The sequence below is a fragment of the Saccoglossus kowalevskii genome, chromosome 21 (assembly GCF_978046115.1).
Source record: "Saccoglossus kowalevskii chromosome 21, keSacKowa6.1, whole genome shotgun sequence".
NCBI classification, from domain to species: Eukaryota; Metazoa; Hemichordata; class Enteropneusta; family Harrimaniidae; genus Saccoglossus; species Saccoglossus kowalevskii.
Window position 1 is genome coordinate 19,863,961 of NC_140661.1, and position 20,398 is coordinate 19,884,358.

Below are 20,398 nucleotides of genomic sequence, written 5' to 3' on the forward strand. Positions count from 1 at the left end.
AAAATAAAATATATTCATTCATTCATAGGCAAAGAAGACCTGGAAGCATGAAAGAAAATAGGCTTTTCAAAATGCCCTGCCACTTCTATCAGTAAAAGTTATAAGCAATACAAAATTAAAAGAACAATAGAAAAAAAAAAGTTTTAAGGTAACTTTTTGAATGTATGATTGGCGAATGGACATGAAAACAAATCTCTGCATATGTGACACATTATATTGGCTCTCAGGGTACACTGGAACATATCAATTTTAACATTGACTTTTTAGACTTGTTGACTTGAGTACTGAAAGCACATGTACTGCTACACGTTTAGAGCAAATTGCTGCAGGGCTTAATAAACTTCAGTGAGATGCAAAATGCCAGTGCATTGATACCATCGTGAATATCTTGGTGCCTTTCAATATTCCCTATATTATTCCTATGTGCTAAGACCATTTTATACATTTTGGCCTTGAAAATGAGTACCCTTTCAACTGTCAAGTTTAAGCCCCGTATGTATTTTGGCTGTGTGAATAGCAATGAATCCCACAAAATAACATTGATCTCGTTACCTTGCATTTCTTAACAAATCCCTTGCCATAATCATCATGGTTGATCACACACAAATCAAGGTCATCGTTATTCTGAAAAGAGACAACGAATTACAACCATGTCATTATGTTAAGTAAAACGCCTCATTCACATGGAACAAAGAGCTTAGGACACAAAGAATTGCGTTAGCACAAAAATCTGCTCCCCGAAAGCCACCCTCAATAATAGAAACCCATCAATCATTTTGAAACACAAGCAGGTCTGACATAATTTCTCAGCACTTTCATAGAAAAAGGGAAAAACTTGTTTGAAGGAAAGACATGGATACTTTTCTAGGGTTTTCTTGAAATTATTCTCTGTAACTGGCTATTCGAAAGTCTGAAGAAAAAACTTGTGGTGATACAAACGAAGCTTTTGAACCTCAATTTGTGTATTTCAGCAATTTTTCAATTTAAAAAAGCAGTCTTGGTAAGGCTTAACCGACTGCCTGATGATGACGTTTTTCCCTTTCATTTCGGTAATCTACGTATGCGTACAAGCCGGCAGTGAGTTAACACTATGTAAAAATCATAAAGTCAATGTTACCAATTTGTAAACCATAACAAATATGTATTTGATGGAATCACACGCTCAAATATCAAAACTATTGGTAGAGTTGAATATACCTTGACTGCAAAAGCGAAAGCATTGTTAATGTGCTCAGCAAGGGGTTCAGTAACCTCCCACTGGAGCTGGAATGGATGTCGTACTGCGGCTTGGTCGAAATATGCAAATGGCAAACAGTAACCATTGGGATCATATTTCCCAGACAGAACACTGTAAATAAAGAAAGAAAAAAATTATTTTGCTGACAACATTGCAAAGTAATTCAGTTTCACTGATTTAAAAGTGTAAACCAGTAGGGGGTGGGGGGTTTTACTGATTTGGAATGCGCTATATGCAAACCAGTGGGGATAAGTATTTTCACTGGAATGGAATGTACTAAATGCAAACCAGTGATAGGAAAAACATTTCCCCTAGAATTTTTTTTTGCTGATTTATTTTCAACGAAAATAAATTACAATGAATTACTCATTTATTTGATAAAATCACAAGGCGATGAACGCGATTCCGATAGACTTATAGAATGTTATTCAATTATACTATAGCACAGAATGCTATGAATACAGTGTCATCGGTTACTGACAGAAAAGAGCCCTCTTGAGGTGAACATTTACTGAAGAAGGCAGGGGTGGTATATTGTATTGAAAATAATGTAGAAACATTTCATTTTGTGTGTGTTTTATTTCACGGTTTTGAGCTGTTTAAGCTTTTCGCAACTTGTTTAAATTTAAAGGTTGGTGAATAAAAAAACAAAGGGTCACACACCACATGAAGCAGTCAGTCAATGTGCAGCCTCCAGCAGAACGGGTATTTCCTGCAGGGCCATTCATACCAGTAATCACAATCATTGTATGAAACTAGTGTGTATGTACTTTATTATTGATTCTGGATCAGGAGTGAGTGTTGTTTTGATTGTGTTTTACATTCCAACGTCATACAGACAGCTTTTGGTCTTACTGCTGATTTTGCGAAATTAAAACCACATGAATATTTCCTACTTCTACAGTAATAACAACTTAATCAGGAGTGTAGTAATCATAGAGGGCAGGTAAATCCCTTTTTGGGGGGCAATAGCAAAACCAGAAAAAGGGAAATATGATTAGTGGGGTAGTGTAGTTGTACTCTGAAGACTTACTTTCAGGTTAATTTAATTTTACTGATTTGATTATAAGAATATTGGAGAATAAAAACTGTGAATCTCGGAATTCAAATTGTGAATCTCTGGATTCAAATTGTGAATCTTTGAATTTGAATTATTAATCTTTGAATTTGAATTGTTAATCTCTGGATCCAAATTGTAAAATCTCTGGATTTAAAATTGTAAATCAATAGATGTAAATTGTGAATCTCTGAATTCAAATTGTGAATCTCTGAATTCAAATTGTTAATCTCTGAATTCAAATTGTTAATCTCTGAATTTAAATTGTGAATCTCTGAATTCAAACTGTGAATCTCTGGATACAGATTGTAAATCTGCATACGCAAGAAGAAGATTCAAAAGTGATAGCAAAAAAAATGTGAACAATAAAATGGGACGCAGAAACAATCACCAACATTCAGACAAAAAGCTGATTACATGAAACATGATTATGAAGGGCATCACAATTCATGCATATTCATACAAATATGTCACATGACAGTCCCAATAAAACACCAATAAAAGTACTGTAAAATACTTTATTTTAGCTGGAACTAATTTTCACTGAATAGACTTTTTGGGTGTATTGTATGGAATTTATTTTCACAGATTTTTGTTGAGTTGAATGTCAAATATAGGAAAAAAAGGTATATTCAAGGAATTTTATTTTCACTGAATCATTCCTTTAATGAAAATAGCGAAAATTAATTCCAAGCGAAAATAAAGTATTCCACAGTATCACTTTATCATGTACCGGTTAAATTGAATTGGTTACATAGAAGATTGACGAAGCTATACTGGAAGGTTTTGATAGTGATGCATACTGTACTCACCCAGTTTGAGAAGGTACACCAGGAATTCTGTGAAGTGGAACAAAAGTGCAGAGAAACATAGTGAAGGACTAATAGAGCTAGCAGTGTCAGTGAAGAGACAATCAAAATCTCATCACAATCAGACAACAAAGCGTAAAACAAGTGCATTAAAAGTGATTTATCAGATGAATATGTTGGTTAGTAAAAGACCAAAAGTATCGTATTTTCTCTATTTGTAGTACATACACTTATGTATATTACAGAGGTGTTACTATGGAGAAAATGAATCATATTTTAAAGCGGGGGAGTCGTCACCTGCGCATGCGTCAAATGGCCATAGCGTGTCATTGTTTACAAACACGCGTCTACCATGAGCCTTTATGTTTTTAGCGTGTGTTGTTATTGTCGTTTGGGACTCAATTCCCGCGCGTGCGCAGGTGACGACCATCCCGCTTTAATGACTCAGTATAAATCAGTACAATTTTTGGTTTACATGTGCTTCTATTGAAATATGCACTTCTAATAGAGCAAATACAGTATCAATATTAGTCTAAGGGTTAGGGCTAGGGCTAGGTTAAAATAAGGATTTGTCCTGTGAGTACGTGTATGCATTACTCTATATACTAAAAGCAATATCTGATGGTGTCTGTATGCTCCAAAATGGTGATGAAATTTAGTAAAAATATAACAAATTATGGCAATATACATGTATGCAGTAACTTTTGGGCACACAAAGGGTCAATCAAATCAGTCAATTTCATGTAACATATTAATATAAAACGATTAAAAATGCTGCAAAAATTATTGTTTTATTTTTGCCACTATCGGTTTTCACAATTTGATAAGGGAAGAGTAGGAAATCAAACTCGCGGTTTACCGCGGTCATTACCGCGGTGGTGGTGGGTGCTCGCCGGTCGACCGCATTTTATGCAAATTTATGCATAGATTCCATGACCCCGGTTTACCGCGGTCGTGTGCGGTAGGCTCGCATGGCAATTTACACCCTATTGTTAAGACTATGAATGGACACAATAGACTGGGAAACTAAAGGTTACTTGCCGCCAAGTTCAAATAATAAAATCGAGTGGTACCAGAAGATTGGAAAAATCGTCTATATTAGTTTGCAGAAGAACACTATTTTATTTTCACAAGTCTTGGTATAACATCGCAAAGTAACCCAGAATAATGTAGACCCCACAATAAAAATTTAATCACATTATTTTGAATTTACATCATGTATAGTCTCAGGATTTATTTTAAAAGATTAATGTTTCGCGTATACCAATATAATCGGGCGAAGTACAAATTCCGAGTGTAAAACACTCGATGAGAGGCCGCAGTTTACGTTACCTCGAGACCATGCACTAAGTAGGAAAAGCAATACAATATATACTACAACAACTGGGTGATCAGCGAAAAAAATAGCGCACTTCTTGGTGAAACTGACTAATCTAATAAACCTTGGCCCAAGTTTAACCCCAAGTCACGCGCTGAACAAGTGGGTTGTTATCTTTGTGACCATTCGCGCTCCGCGCGTTGACCTTTTTATTATGCACATCCCATTACGCAAATTTTTACTGGCTCTGCGTTGCCTACGTAAAAATTGTTACCGTTCTGGTTGTGAATATTTCACCATTGCCGACGTGATAATGCGTTGCCTTCATAATAATTACGCAAACTTATTTTCCATTGTTTACGTACTGGCTGTGAATATTTCAACTTTGCCGACTTGATAATGCGTTGCCTTTGCAATAATTACGCAAACTTATTTTTTATACCCCTGTCGACCCCTCGAGTCAGGCTGCTATCACCCTTTCTATTTCAGTAATTGACGGTCTGTAGGTGTTAAGTTGTCACCTCCAACTGATTGAGCGGGCAATTAAATACGCGATAATACCAGACTTAGTTTTTCTACTTTAAACTGACGGCAAAACACAATACAATCGTCCGGAGCCATCGAACTACGCGACTTAGTCGAAACCGCGACTTACTGCCTCAGACACGGGGCCACTGAATAACTGTTGTTGATAATGATATTGTAAACAAACACGCACACACAAAACATTAAAGCCAGAAAAGTCAAGTCAAGAAACAACATTTCAAATAATAATAATTATGGTTTGACATCTATATCATTTTGAAATAAACTAAATTTCATGTAAATAAAATCCATGCGTTACAATTTACTGTAATTTCAAACTTGGGGCAGCGTACTTTGAACGCAGAGTATTCGATCGCTTACATTTCCAGTGAAAACAAAACAAAACAACGTCAGGTGCTTTTGAACTACGTGCGGTTGGCACAGTAACGGGCAATGACCTCAGCGGTTCACACGCAATGAAATTCTAATCAAGCCAGCTAGCGTTATCGTATGGTATCATAAACTCAATAATTATTCATTCAAAATGCCTTTCACACTCACGAGTACCATGGAATACGAACATGTAACAGAAAAATAACGTCTTTTGTTTAAAAAAGATTGTGTCAACCAAGAATACATGCGCAAGGCAAGATTTATGAAACGAAACAGAAAATAATCATGTCATTGTCAGTGCAATGCAGACAGCCTGACCTGTTTTGATTAGTTCGCCCGTTTCTCGTTTGCTGGTCATTTTTTCTGGAGTGTGACACAAATGGTGAACATGATACTGCCAAATCAATCAAGAACCAGGATACGGCTTGGATATGCTGAAACTTTGTAAATCGTCCTCTTTTCAATTGTAAACTTTATTCCAGTGTTACGCTAAATACATGTACTAAATACTAAACAAGCGCACATATCGTATTCATTTACAGCATCGGATTTTAAAACAATGACTCATGGAATCACAAAGAAACTGTTAAGTACGTATTTCACACATTACCGAGGACCGCGGTAGAGACCGGTACAGCGGTAGAGACCCCTAATTATAAGCAGTCCGCGGCTCTCCCCGGAGTTCTGCGGTACAGCGCGGTAATGACCGCGGTGCACCGCCCGTTTGATTTCCTACTCTTCCCTAAATCAAGAGTATTTTAGGTGAGAATTTGAGTTAATGTGAGTCCCTAAGAAACCAATGAAAGTTACTGTGACTCCCTAGGACACCAGTGAAAATCACTGACTCGCAATTGAAATTGAAATTTTCACTTTTGTTTTCACTGACCAAAATTCACGTACATGTGTCTCTCACAAAATTGAAGCGGTTTACAGTACTAATATTGAGGCGACATCAATCTACTCATCCAGCCCCTAATAAGGGAATAATATTACTCACTCTTCAGACATGGCATGTTCCAATATGTGTCCTGTAACGGGTGCATCACCCCAAGAGTGCTCAGCATTGGTACCACACTTCCCATTGCTAAAGTACACCATAGTGAAGTTCTTGTCAAACCAGATAGTTGAACCATCTCCATGCAGCAGAAACTTCCCACGCTCGGAAAACGTATCATACTGTCTTGTTTCCAGGACAACCTTAAAAAATTGGAACCAAGAGGTTTCAGTCCAGTAAATACAAACAAATCACTAAAAACAATCACTTAGAATTAAAATGTGATAATTCTAGATTGGATACATGTATATTATTTATGCGTTCAGGACATTCCCTGAATGCATACAAAATCATATTGATGCATCATAACAGGTCTTGGATGCTACATAGTAATTAAACCCTGCATCTACAAGACTGCTACTTTGCTATTATGATGAATTTACTTTTATACAAGACAAAACAGTGACCTCAGTTCATATTAAGGCTTGAACTTAATACGAGTCGAGAGAGCACCCAATTTCTAAAACAAATTAAAAAAATAAGCCTTGGCATATAGAGACAATATAAAAAAATATCGGTATCTTTTAAAAGATCACTGAAATACCTTTGTTAAGTTCAATCCACGTGATGTCATAATTTTTACCCGACCCCCCCCCCCCCAAATCTTGACATTAATAGTAAATTAATTGTAAGTTTGAGATAAAAATATTATTTTCAGATATGCCATCGAAAAATTATTTTATCACTCCATTACAACACTGACAGGAAAAATTATCCCCACAAGCATATATTGAAAATGTAGTAGTAGTAGTAGTAGTAGATTACGATGGAAGGGGAAGCAAGCATATATTGAATAATATTAAGGATTAAAGGTGACAAAAGTACTGTGAATAGCGTCACAGAAATACAGACTCGCTTAGGTTTTCCGATAATGATACAATCACAACCTGTATACCATTTATTCCAAAACGACTCCAGTAAAATACAGTGGTAAGAAAATGTCCAACTGGAACAGTAACGTGATGAAAAACAAGCAGCCTCTCGGCTGAGATAGCTCCGCTGTTAGCAATGCACATTTCAATTAAAGAACAGAAGATATATTAGAAAATGAACAATATGCATAGTATCAATGCAATGGGACTTGCTGTTTTAAACAAGAATTCAAAAATATCATTTTTCACCATAAAGAAGAAAATATCACTTTTTACCAAAAATGACAAAAATATTCACCAAAATTAGAAAATTAAAGATATCATCATGAAATGAACAAATCTGAGAGTGGTCCACATGTAGTACCTATATATGTAATATCAAAGCAATTGGACTTGCGGTTTTTAACAAGAAGTCGAAAATATCACTTCTTACCAAAAATAACAAAAATATTCACCAAAATTAGAAAATTAAAGATATCATCATGAAATGAACAAATTTGAGAGTGGTCCACATGTAGTACCTATATATGTAATATCAAAGCAATTGGACTTGCGGTTTTTAACAAGAAGTCGAAAATATCACTTCTTACCAAAAATAACAAAAATATTCACCAAAATTAGAAAATTAAAGATATCATCATGAAATGAAAAAATTTGAGAGTGGACCACATGTAGTACCTATATATGTAATATCAAAGCAATTGGACTTGGGGTTTTTAACAAGAAGTTGAAAATATCACTTTTTACCAAAAATGACAAAAATATTCACCAAAATTAGAGAATATCATTACAAAATGAACAAATCTGAGAGAGGTCAACATGTAGTACCTACATATGTAATATCAAAGCAATTGGACTTGCGGTTTTTAACACGAAGTCGAAAATATCACTTTTTACCAAAAATGACAAAAAAATTTAAACCAAAATTAGAGAATTAAAGATATCATTACAAAATGAACAAATCTGAGAGAGGTCCACATGTAGTACCTACATATGTAATATCAAAGCAATTGGACTTGCGGTTTTTAACAAGAAGTCGAAAATATCACTTTTTACCAAAAATGACAAAACTATTCACCAAAATTAGAGAATTGAAGATATCATTACAAAATGAACAAATCTGAGAGAGATCCACATGTAGTACCTATATATGTAATATCAAAGCAATTGGACTTGCGGTTTTTAACAAGAAGTCGAAAATAACACTTTTTACCAAAAATGACAAAAATATTCACCAAAATTAGAGAATTGAAGATATGATCATGAAATGAACAAATCTGAGAGAGGTCTACCCAAGGTACATATACACCAAGTATCAAAGCATTCAGGCTTGTAGTTTTCATGAATAAGTAATAAGTCGAATAAGTAAAACATTGACACGGACGCCGGACGCCGGACAATCACTCATATGATAAGCTCCGCTCGACAAAGTCGACAGCGGAGCTAAAAAAACAGAACTTGAACTGCACGCGAGCAGAAGTTAAACAAGTCATTGTCAATGACACGTCCCCGTTCCGTTCATATTTGAGTGACATATACATTCAAAGCAGATAATGACCGAAATGCACCTGCATATGTACAACACATTGTGCTAAATCTGAACAAAATCCATCCATGCATGACTGAGATCCGGTTCTGGAATTGTGAAAATATGTGATTTTGATGCATTTTCGGCCTTAAAATGGCCATCATTCCGCTATTGTTAAGCAGATCATGAAACAAATGCACATATCTATTTGTGACATGATGTACCATGTGTGTGTGAAGTTTGAACTTGATCAATCCAGACATGTCTTGGATACGGATCCAGAACTGAATTCTTTAACAAAATGGCCGCCAGTCGGCCATTTCGAACTTGATCCGAAAAAAAAAAAGACGTGCATCAAGGTCCTATTATGTTTAATGTATGTACCAAATTTGAACAAAATCCATCCATGCATAACTGAGATACGGGTCCGGAATGGTGAAAATGTGCCATTTCAATGCATTTTCGGCCTTAAAGCGGCCCCCATTTGGCTATCGTTAATGAGATCATGAAACAAATGCACATACATATTTGTGACATGATGTACCTTGTGTGTGTGAAGTTTGAACTTGATCAATCCAGACATGTCTCGGATACGGATCCAGAACTGAATTCTTTAAAACAAAATGGCCGCCAGTCGGCTATTTCGAACTTGATCCGAAAAAAAAATGACGTGCATCAAGGTCCTATTATGTTTAATGTATGTACCAAATTTGAATGAAATCCGTCCATGCATAACTGAGATCCGGGTCCGGAATGGTGAAAATGTGCGATTTCAATGCATTTTCGGCCTTAAAGCGGCCGCCATTTGGCTATCGTTAATGAGATCATGAAACAAATGCACATACATATTTGTGACATGATGTACCTTGTGTGTGTGAAGTTTGAACTCGATCAATCCAAGCATGTCTCAGATACGGATCCAGAACTGAATTCTTTAAAACAAAATGGCCGCCAGTCGGCCATTTCGAACTTGATCCCAAAAAAAAAATGACGTGCATCAAGGTCCTATTATGTTTAATGTATGTACCAAATTTGAACAAAATCCGTCCATGCATAACTGAGATCCGGGTCCGGAATGGTGAAAATGTGCGATTTTGATGCATTTTCGGCCTTAAAATGGCCGCTATTCGGCTATCAAAAATCGGATCATGAAAAAAATGCATGTGCATATGTCCCATATAAGGTGTGATGTATGAGTGAAGTTTGAACTTAATCGGTCCATGCATGTTCGAGATACAGGTGATCACGGACGCACGGACGCACGGACGCACACAGGGCAAAACATAAGTCCCCGTTTTCGGACTGCGTCCGAACGGGGACTAACAAACACTGATTGGTCAATACCGACCAAGTGTGGACGTAGATTGACCCTAATTAACATAATTTTTGCATTACACTTGGATATCGGCAGTATCACCGTAACATCGAATATAACAATGATAACTCTGAAATTAATAACAATATTAATGTTTGTGTCAAGTACTGTAAAATGACTAATTTTCACTGGGTTTAAATTTTGTTGATTTACCATTTCAGGCATTTTCAGTGGATTTTAAATTTACGGTTTTATCATTTAGATAATGTGTTCTATGCTAAATTTTACATATTCACTGGATTTTAATTTAGCAAAATAAGCAAAATTAAAACCCAGTGAATAATTAAACCTTTTTACAGTAGAGGTCCAGTGACAAGTCATACGATGTAGGTACATACACAGGGATAAATATAACTGGCTTACACATGTTCTTTTCAAAAGTGCAAGGTGCCACATATTTTTTTTTATATGTCTATGGACACTCAAAGGACTGTTCTGTTTGCTGGGTTTACACATACAGATGTACCTGGCAGTAATTGTGAGTGAAAACAAAGAATGCACTCAAATGTGAGCAAAAATTATTGGGAACAGGTGATTTTCCGTTCAACTGCGAGATCTCGCGAGTTGCATGAAAGATGCGTTTCGAACGTCTGTCGCAAAAATCGAACAATTTGAATTTTGAACTTGAATTTCTTTATTTTATAGCTCACATCGACTGATCGATCTTTGACAGAGGAATATTGCTTTCGAATACCCTCACTTAATCAAACGTGTACAGCACATTATTAAGCATGGAAATATTCCCCAAAATACTTTTGCGTTTGCCGAATCCCATGCGATGTTTGGCGCCACTACGACGCTATGACCTTTGTTTGTCCTGTTTTTACGTTCGATTTCACGCATAACGCATGATTCTCGCAGTGAAGGGAAAATGGTCAAATTATGATGCCACCCATACGCGATTACGTGATGTACTACATCTGATATATAAACCAACATATCAGACAATGCTCTGGTGACTTTGCATACAAAAGTTAAATACATTCAAACCTGTGTTTAGTGACCACCTCTATATAAAAGAAAACCTGTCCATAGTGACCACTTTTTTCTAATTTGGGTAGAGTACAATATAGAGAAAAATAAAATATGTACCCGTGGTTATAAGCTGGTTCCTTATGGTTTCCAAAAATACAAGTTAATTTGAATGAAATAATGCTTTAACATGTCTTTTATTTAATGGGTTGAGATTTACATGATCATGTTTTTGTTTTGTTTTTGATGCTAATTACTTTTTAATATGGTGCTGATTAATGTTTATCAAAAATACAGTTAAAAACAAAAAATTCACTGGGTGTGATGTTGTATCATATATTCGCATTAGATTATAATATATTATATTCGTAGATTTTACATGTAATTTCACTGATTTCTGAAAAAAAAACAATATTTCCTTTTAAATTAGTTAATTTAATTTTAGCAATGAAAAAAATAAATATAAATAAATCCCAGTTAATAATTAAACCGTAGTTGTATGTGACAACACATTCTGAAATGATGCAATAGGAAAAATTATCTATACACACTGTGAAAAAAAAAAGACACATGGAAAAAGCATTGTTACCAAAAGTGCTGGATCTTGAGTACTTACCATGAAAGCAGCTCTGTCTATGAGAGAAATTGACTCCTTGTTGATACCCTGTGTGAAATATTGCTTACGTACTCTGGCCCAGTCATCTCGTTTACATGCAGTCAGTGCTGCTATTTTTGTACTTTCCTTAACAGAGTCTGATTCTGTGAACAGAATATTAACAAATGTGGTAAAAAGCTGTAGACTGGTTTACTGTTTAAACTCCTATAGAATACTGTAAGGCCGATGGCATTCAATTTCACTATTTTAATGTTTTGAGCAATTTCACTAGGTATTAATTTAAAAAAATTAATGCAGAGAAAATTTGAAGAGAAACAAAGAGTTTTACTGTTATTTACATGTTCACATGGATTTAATTTAGCAAATTTTACTTATCAGTATACGAGTAGTGAATTTATTTATATTGCCGTGACACCCCCCCATCATTCTTCTCTTTTACAATACATCCTTCACTGTTAAAGCGGGAGGGTCGTCACCTGCGTACATGCGGGAATTGAGTTCCAATTGATGATAACAACACACGCTAAAAACGCAAAGGCTGTGGCCATCTGACGTATGCGCAGGTGACGACTCCCCCGCTTTAACTGCTTTGCATTCAATTGGATACTCTTTCAGATTCAAGATGTTTCTCACTTATTATGGAATCTTCAATGAACCGCTAACAAAATTAAAATGACAAGCATGTCTGTACAGTATTCAAATGAACATACATGTACCTAGTACATGATCACTGTGACGTTTTTGGGACTACTTTACTGCATGCATCAGAATACATATTTTTGTAATGGTGTTATGCCACCTGATCACCCAAGTGTATTGATATGTAAAAAGTAGTGCAGTTGGTGTAACTGAAAATGGCAGAATAAACAAGAAGTTAAGTTTGAAAGCAGTCTCGTTTCTTTGATGTTTTGTGTGTTCCTGAGTCAACACATCACAATCACAGAGAAATTCCCCGCCAAATCACATTTTTCTGCCTTATAAGGCATAACTGAATCAGTTAAGTAGATGCTTACCCAAAAATGAAAATACCCAGAATTTAAATATTTCAGAATAACATATACTTCAGGGCATAAGGATATTTGACTTAAAATAAGTTGGGTCATCAAGGCTTAATTTTCAAGAAAATGATGATGTATTTTAGTGGAAATTTGCCATTTTGGCAGTATTACCGGTATAACGCTTTTAACATAGGTTCCTAACACAGAGATATTATGACATATTTCAAATTGTAGGCTGGTGACATAGGCTGAAAAAATCAAAAAAATCTGGGTTTTGTAAAATGTCAATTTGTCATTAAATGTTTTTGAAAAATATTAACTTATTAAGATATGTCACTTTATTACACAAAAGGATGTTATTTCATTTATACCAATGAACAGTAGCTTCATGATTTTACATAATAAATCAATGAACATTGTCATGCGATTTATATGACCAACTTTCCTAATAATTATGAGTAGGCTACAACTTTAATTCAAATTGGTGAGAAAATATGTTTTGAGAAAAGTTTGTTTTACTCACCGAGTTGTGTATCCGCATCTTTTATAAGCCACTCAAGTTGCTTTGCTGTTGTCATTGGCGACAAGAGTTGACCTTTGACATCATACATGTCTAATTTGTAATATACTCCTTTTCGCATGACAACGATGTGCTGAGAAGAAGAAGAATTTCCAAAATTAGTAACTTAAAGCACTACAGTCATCACAAATTTTGTGTAAACTAACAATACATTTTACACACTTTGTATGCGTTGCTTTGGGTCCCATATCAAACATGACTCAACACTATCTTGGTATAACTATGTGTGATGTTCATACCAAGTTTGAATAAAATGTATCTCCCAACTGTGTGTGATTTTCCTATCCAGTTTGAATGAAATTGGTTTTTGGTATACCCAAGAAATGGTTCATCACACACTAAAATGTTGTGTTTTTGTGTCTTTTCAGTGACAAAACTGCCACCAGTCAGTCAAAAATGAATTATGTCTTGACTACATGACTATGTATCAAAATCAGCCAAATTTTAACGGAGTCAGTCAAAGCCAGTATCGTTGTACAGATATACAAACAGGTGCATTGAATTACTGGGTAATAACTAACATCAAATTAACAAGCATTGCGACTTTACTCTCACAATATTCTTCCTAATTCTATAACAATACCACATAAAATTTGCCATAATATTTACCTTCGACTGTGAGGAATCATAGTGCACAAGTTCATCCATTTCTTCACCAGGAATTCTAAGAATGGAATGTATTTGTTAAAGGATACATAAATTGGTCATTCTGTGATTAGCAAGCTATGGTAGTTTCACCTTAAAGTGTAAATTGCAAGTACATGTGCATGTTTTAATTTGACAATAAATCGGCTCCAGACATTATTCCATGATTTTATTTTTATTTTCCACCTTATATACGGTCCTACATTACGCAAATATGTGTCTCATAAAGACATAATTTGTCAACACGTATTTGTAAACATGGCTTCGAGAAACTTCGGAATTATGACGTCATAAGGAGAACTCCCCGGTGTTCAATGTTGCATGTTGTCTGCTAGGTTTAATTTCATAGAACTAGCCTTCAAAAATATTGGTAGACTATGGTAAAAAGGTGCGTCGTATATGGCTGCAATGCCACCCATAAGGATGGCGTGTCGCTTCATAATTTCCCAAAATTTGGAAGATTTCGTCGGCAATGGGTGAAATTTGTGAGAACAAAAAGAGCAGACTGGGACCGCGTAGACCCTGGCGAGTCGGCGGTGGTTTGCGCCAAACATTTTACCACGGATTGTTTTCGGGACAGCTCTTTGAAAACTTCGTTAGGGTTTTCAAGTGGGTGAGTTTATTTTATTATTTTCTCATTTATGCATTTGTGTATTTCTATGCTAATCTGAGCCTCGTACGTAGCACAGCACTGCCTCAGGCACTGGGAGTGGTGACGATATGCCATGATGCCGGCACTTCGACCGTGACGGTTGTTGTATGCCCGCTGATAATAATCTAGACCGTATCTATTTTTGTGTCCGTCGCTGTAGTCGACAAGTGAAGTTGATTTGATCCTATACTTATAGCTTTATGGCGTCTTTAGTTGTAATGTGTTTTATTTGCTATTTCTGTCGTAAACTGCGCCTTGATCATTGGGTTACTGTCACTGTCTGGTTTGTTGTAACAACGGTACCAGCTGGTGGACGCGGGAAAAATGACGCGTAAAATACTCGTCGTTCGGTACCACCTTTTTAACGATAATACATACGATTCAACATTATTGAAAGCTTCGAACAATTCATCATAGTTTTCAATGGTCTTATTCCGCAAAAGCTTTCTTGCAAAAAGATAAGTTTTGACGTTGTTTTTCATTTGCTAAATATGTGGCGTCGACATGAAATGTAAACAATATATCGACAGACAGTTACAGATGTTACCGGTACTAGCAATCGTGGTCACTGCATGTTTTACATTGCGTGTTCTCGCCCTTATTAACCGTGGATCGAATTCGAATTGAATGGTTATATAAAATGTTTACCAGCGATTTTCGCATCCTTTTAGAACAGAGGGTCGAAATTGTAGAAATAACCACTTGTATATGCGAACGTTTCAACAAGTTTTCATTTTTGCAAAAGGTTAATAATGTCAACCTTGTTATTATTTCTAAAATATAGTGAGATTTTTTGTTGTTGTTTACTACAGGCGCCCTAGATTGTTCCCAGAGGCTGTTCCCACCATACATTCGGATAGTAGTTTGTCACCAACTGAAGAAAGAATAACATTCAAAAGGCGAGAGAACTCAAAAGTGAGTTATACAGTTGTTTATTACATGTCACAACAGTAAAACTAGTTCCTGTCAATGAGATGGTTTCCAACAACCATTTTCAGTTTTTAAATGTTCTTTAGAAAATTGTGAATTGCCTGTAACCAAATCTTTTTATGATGTTGATTTTCCACTAAAATATTACTGAATGTTTTTTTTTTTTTTAATTTAATTTCAGGTTCTTCAAACACTAATCACAAATGACTTGGTTGACCATACATTTGAAAATCAAAATTATGACGAACAAGTTATTACTGCACAAACTACCATGGAGTCCCCCAATAAACCTGTAAAGAAACCAGCACAAACACAAACACAGATACAGACACAAGTGACACATGTCAAGACACAAAGACAATACATAGAAGTAAAGATATGTTTTATTTGTATATATAATAAAAAAAAATTTAGTAGGAAAGTTTTATAACCTCTTTAATATTTGAACTATGATTCATAGCATTGTCTATAAACTGAACTAAATTTTGTTTTGCTATTGGCAAAAATACTTTAGACATGGCTATTTTCATGGTAATTTTATTTCTTTAAAGTATACTCATGCATTTTAAAAATTTCTCATTGAATTTCTTTTAGGATGTCAGGTAGAAGTTGAAAAAGTCACAGTTGGTATACAGTGTGATCTGTTAAAACCATTACTTGCATCCACACCAATCAATTATCGAGTTGAGTACTCAAGGTTTCTTCGACGTGTTGGGCACTACGATCGTCCCGAACGTTGACTTCTGCCATCGGCTCATACATGTATGGCCTAATGATCGTAGACGTATCAAACAAAGTTAACGAATTATCTGAAATGTCGGAATCATCGGCAGCAGCGCTGCTTACATCTGAATGTTCCGCCATGTTTCAACTAGAGAACTTCTCCTTGTGACGTCACGACGCGTTGAAAGTTCGATGACCTAGTCTTGAAACGCGTTCGGAATTCTTTGGAAAATACTCACAAAGAGCCGGTTTTCGGCAATATCTCGAAGGTAATTTCTTTCCGAATGTCATATAAACTTAAGGAAAAAACGTCTCTGCTTATAATGTATATTTTTTCTGTAAATTTTATTTGTATACAGGCACATGCAATTTACACTTTAAACAATTAAAGCGGGGGGGGGGGGGGGGGGGTCGTTGTCATCTGCGCATGCGTCAGATGTCCAAATTCCCTGGAATTCTTTGTACAGAAGCAATGATGTGAATAGGTCGGGAAAAGGGTCGGACTACACTTTATTACAACATGAAACTACACACCACACGATTTTACACACACACAAAAAAACGAATTTCAGAAGAAATTAAAGCGAGGGAGTCGTCACCTGCGCATGCGTCAGATGGCTATAGTGTGTCATTGTTTACAAACAAGCGTCTACCCATGAGCTTTTGCGTTTTTAGCATGTGTTGTTATCAGTCCTTGGAACTCAATTCCTGTGCATGCGCAGGTGACGACCCTCCCACTTTAAGCGTTTGATTTTTATCATGAATATGAGTTTATCATCATTTGCGATATTCTCATAACCTCATAATATCAAAATTAAATTAATGATTTCACAGTAGTAAATGTAACCATGTGTAATTAGTGGATACGTTGTTTTATGACTGATCAGCCTAATAGAGTTATTATGGTACATACATGTACAAGTTGTTGCATTATGAAATAGTTCTGTCACGGAGCGCATGTGATAGTTCTGATTGTATTGTACCATACCCAGTGTTTATTTGTCACATTGATAAGTGACCCATTATTTGTTCTGATTAATCTGTTTATTCTGCTTATTATAACGTGATTCATTCACGTTATTAGTCAATTTGAGATAACAGGTCGCACGCTCGCTGATTGACACAAGGGGTAAAAAGGAAAACCATGCGTGAGAGGAGAATTCACTGACGGTGGGACACGGTGGTAGAAACTGAAAGTCGCTGACTAAAAAGAGCACTTTCATCACTGGAAAGTTGCTGAATTGAAGTTGTGGGTACTTAAACTGTGAGACGGCATCACTCCGAATTGGATCGGACGATTTTCCGTGAGACTACTTATCTGCGAACCCGGAAGTGGCAGTTTTGCTGGACTGGCATTGTTTACATGTGAAGTTCGCATTCGTCCAGAAATCATCTATAAATGACATTGTCGTGAGTACCTCTTAATCACGAAGATTATCGATGAGTAACATTATCATGAATACCTCTTAGTTTTAGTGTGACTATCATCAACGAGTGACGTTACCATGAATGCCTCGTGCTGTGTACGTTGTCAACAAGTGACAGTACCGTGTATTCCTCATATATACACTAGTATATTGTGTTTATCGTCAATGAGTGACATTACTGTGTGAACCTCTTATCGCAAAGAAAGTGAATGAACAATCTACACTCCGTTTAATCTACTTACGAAGATTTCAACGAATGCATGGTCGAGACTTTATTTAAGTTAATATACCCTTCATCAACATTGTGCTCTACAATACGTGAATAAATACAACTCGTCCATATTCGTCAACCCGTGTGTGTATTAATCGACGAAGTAGATCTAGAGGCCGGAGGCTATGCCTGACTTTGTTATGAGTGCGTGACTGTTATGTGTGTGACCCCGCGTGAACGTCGACATTGCTGAATAACGCGTCATGACATTAATACCTTAGCAACGCCGAAGCACAGCCCTGTTGTGTGGACATTGCATATAGTAGTGAACTCTTGTTGTCTATAATTGGTATATTCTGATACTTAGTGAACTCTTGTTTACTGTTGTTCATTATTATTGTGCATTATTGCAAACTAAAGTGTATGTTGGGTTGCCCCATAGTATCATCCTGTACAGGAATTCATTTTCCCCATTTGCATGCAAGGTTGAATAAATGCTGGTGACCTTTGACATATATCATATTAGTCTAGTTCTTGATCAATCATTGTGGTGTGTGACGCTTCATTGCATTAGTTTAGTTATCCAAATATCACATCGGTTGCCCTGTGCTACGTTTCAAAATTAATTTGGGGGCTAGTGTCTTTTGTCAACTTGCTGACCAGAGAACCTACCTTACATAAAAAAGTCGTCCTTGAGATGTATATGTGGTCATCTACTGATTTCATAGCTTATATACATACAATTTTCTTATATATGTAGTATATGATGGGAGATGTCAGCTTGTTCAAATAACCTGACATGCAAATGGACACTGAGATTGAATTAAAAGTGAGAGACCCACAAAGACTCGTTTTTCCTTTCAACTAGTGTTCCATTCTCTGTAGACATCGCATCCACTGTTCCACATACCGGGGTTAGTATCACAACGTAGGTTAAAGGGCGGTGGTCATCACGCAGCACATTTGCGATTTTTCTGTTGATAAATATTGATTTCCCCACAGTTTAATGAGATCTTTTAATGGAAATCATAAATATGATTTATGATCTGGGTGTAATGTGTACTAATTACCATCACTCATTAATACTGTACTGAAATTGGTCAAAACAGGATCACGTGTTATCGGCTAAATTACCATAGTAGCGCCAGGGAAATTACTAGTTCCCTAGAGAGACTAGTCATCAACTTGTGCCCCGGGATGACGTCACTCGTCGCCTGATCGTGTGATTTCCAATATGTCGTCTGCTAGTTTGGTCGCTGATATCGATGGTCCGCCTCGAAAGACTGGAGGATTTAGCTTCAGTTCAGAAGAAGAACTTGAAACACTGCCGGTAGTAGAAAATAAAGATGCACCGAAGACGAAGGACACAATCAGGTTTTCTAGAAGGGTCTTTACATCGGTTTGTGAAGAAATCGGGATACCGCTAGCAGACGTCGAGCAAAAATAAATCATGGACTATAAATCACAAAAAGATCAAGGTGACCATTTTGCTCTGAAGTCGATTAAGTAAATGTACCAGTCCACAAAATCTGGGAGTCAAGGAGGGCCATCCAACTACATATCCTCAAACGACGAGGAAAGCAGATAAGCTACTGCAGCTTAATGTGTACTCACCTAACAGTTGAAAATGCCCTCTCGTATTGGTACATACAAAGTGGTATAGTATTACGAATCACCAATGGACGTAGCTGCTCCCTGTGTATCATTTGCTTCACTTTCATCAATGTACATATCTGGCTGGCAGCCCTAGTTAGATTCAAGTAAACAATTTTAACAGTCATAAATAACTCTGTGACGTTTTTGGGACTACTTTTTTGTACGTGTCAGAATAAATATTTTTATAATGATGTTATACATGTATGTCACCTGATCACCTGAGTGTATTGATATGTAAAAAGTAGTGCTGTTGGTGTAACTGAAAATGGCGGGAGTCAACACATCACAAATCCTTTGGGTGCCAAAGTTAACTTTTGCCACCTTTCACCAAATTTCCAATTTTTTTTTATCATGCCATATCATCTACTCAGTCCAAAATTAACAAAGAAACAAGTCATTGTCAATGACACGTCCCTGTTCCGTTCATATTTGAGTGACATACACATTCAAAGCAGATCATGACCGAAATGCACCTGTATATGTACAACACATTGTACTAAATCTGAACAAAATCCATCCATGCATGACTGAGATCCGGTTCCGAAATGGTTATAATGTGCGATTTTAATGCATTTTCGGCCTTAAAGCGGCCACCATTTGGCTATCGTTAATGAGATCATGAAACAAATGCAAATACATATTTGTGACATGATGTACCTTGTGTGTGTGAAGTTTGAACTCGATCAATCCAGGCATGTCTCAGATACGGATCCAGAACTGAATTCTTTAAAACAAAATGGCCGCCAGTTGGCCATTTCAAACCCGATCCAAAAAAAAAATGACGTGCATCAAGGTCCTATTATGTTTAATGTATGTACCA

At 36.3% G+C, this 20,398-nt stretch overlaps 1 protein-coding gene across 2 annotated transcripts in view; it reads right to left on the bottom strand.

Moving 5' to 3' along the window:
• The window catches only part of LOC102803200 (carnitine O-palmitoyltransferase 1, liver isoform-like), a 62,265-nt gene that overhangs the window by 11,123 nt on the left and 30,744 nt on the right, over positions 1-20,398 (bottom strand). Inside the window, exons 7-14 of one of the 2 annotated variants that reach the window (XM_085495475.1) lie at positions 19,537-19,668; positions 13,944-13,998; positions 13,278-13,407; positions 11,757-11,899; positions 6,337-6,536; positions 3,107-3,133; positions 1,198-1,348; positions 553-624 (exon numbers count right to left, since the gene is read on the bottom strand). In XM_085495475.1, coding sequence (XP_085351601.1) covers positions 553-624; positions 1,198-1,348; positions 3,107-3,133; positions 6,337-6,536; positions 11,757-11,899; positions 13,278-13,407; positions 13,944-13,998; positions 19,537-19,668 — 910 coding nt within the window. The remainder of the gene's footprint in view (positions 1-552; positions 625-1,197; positions 1,349-3,106; positions 3,134-6,336; positions 6,537-11,756; positions 11,900-13,277; positions 13,408-13,943; positions 13,999-19,536; positions 19,669-20,398) is intronic. The other variant, XM_085495477.1, reaches the window with a different exon arrangement.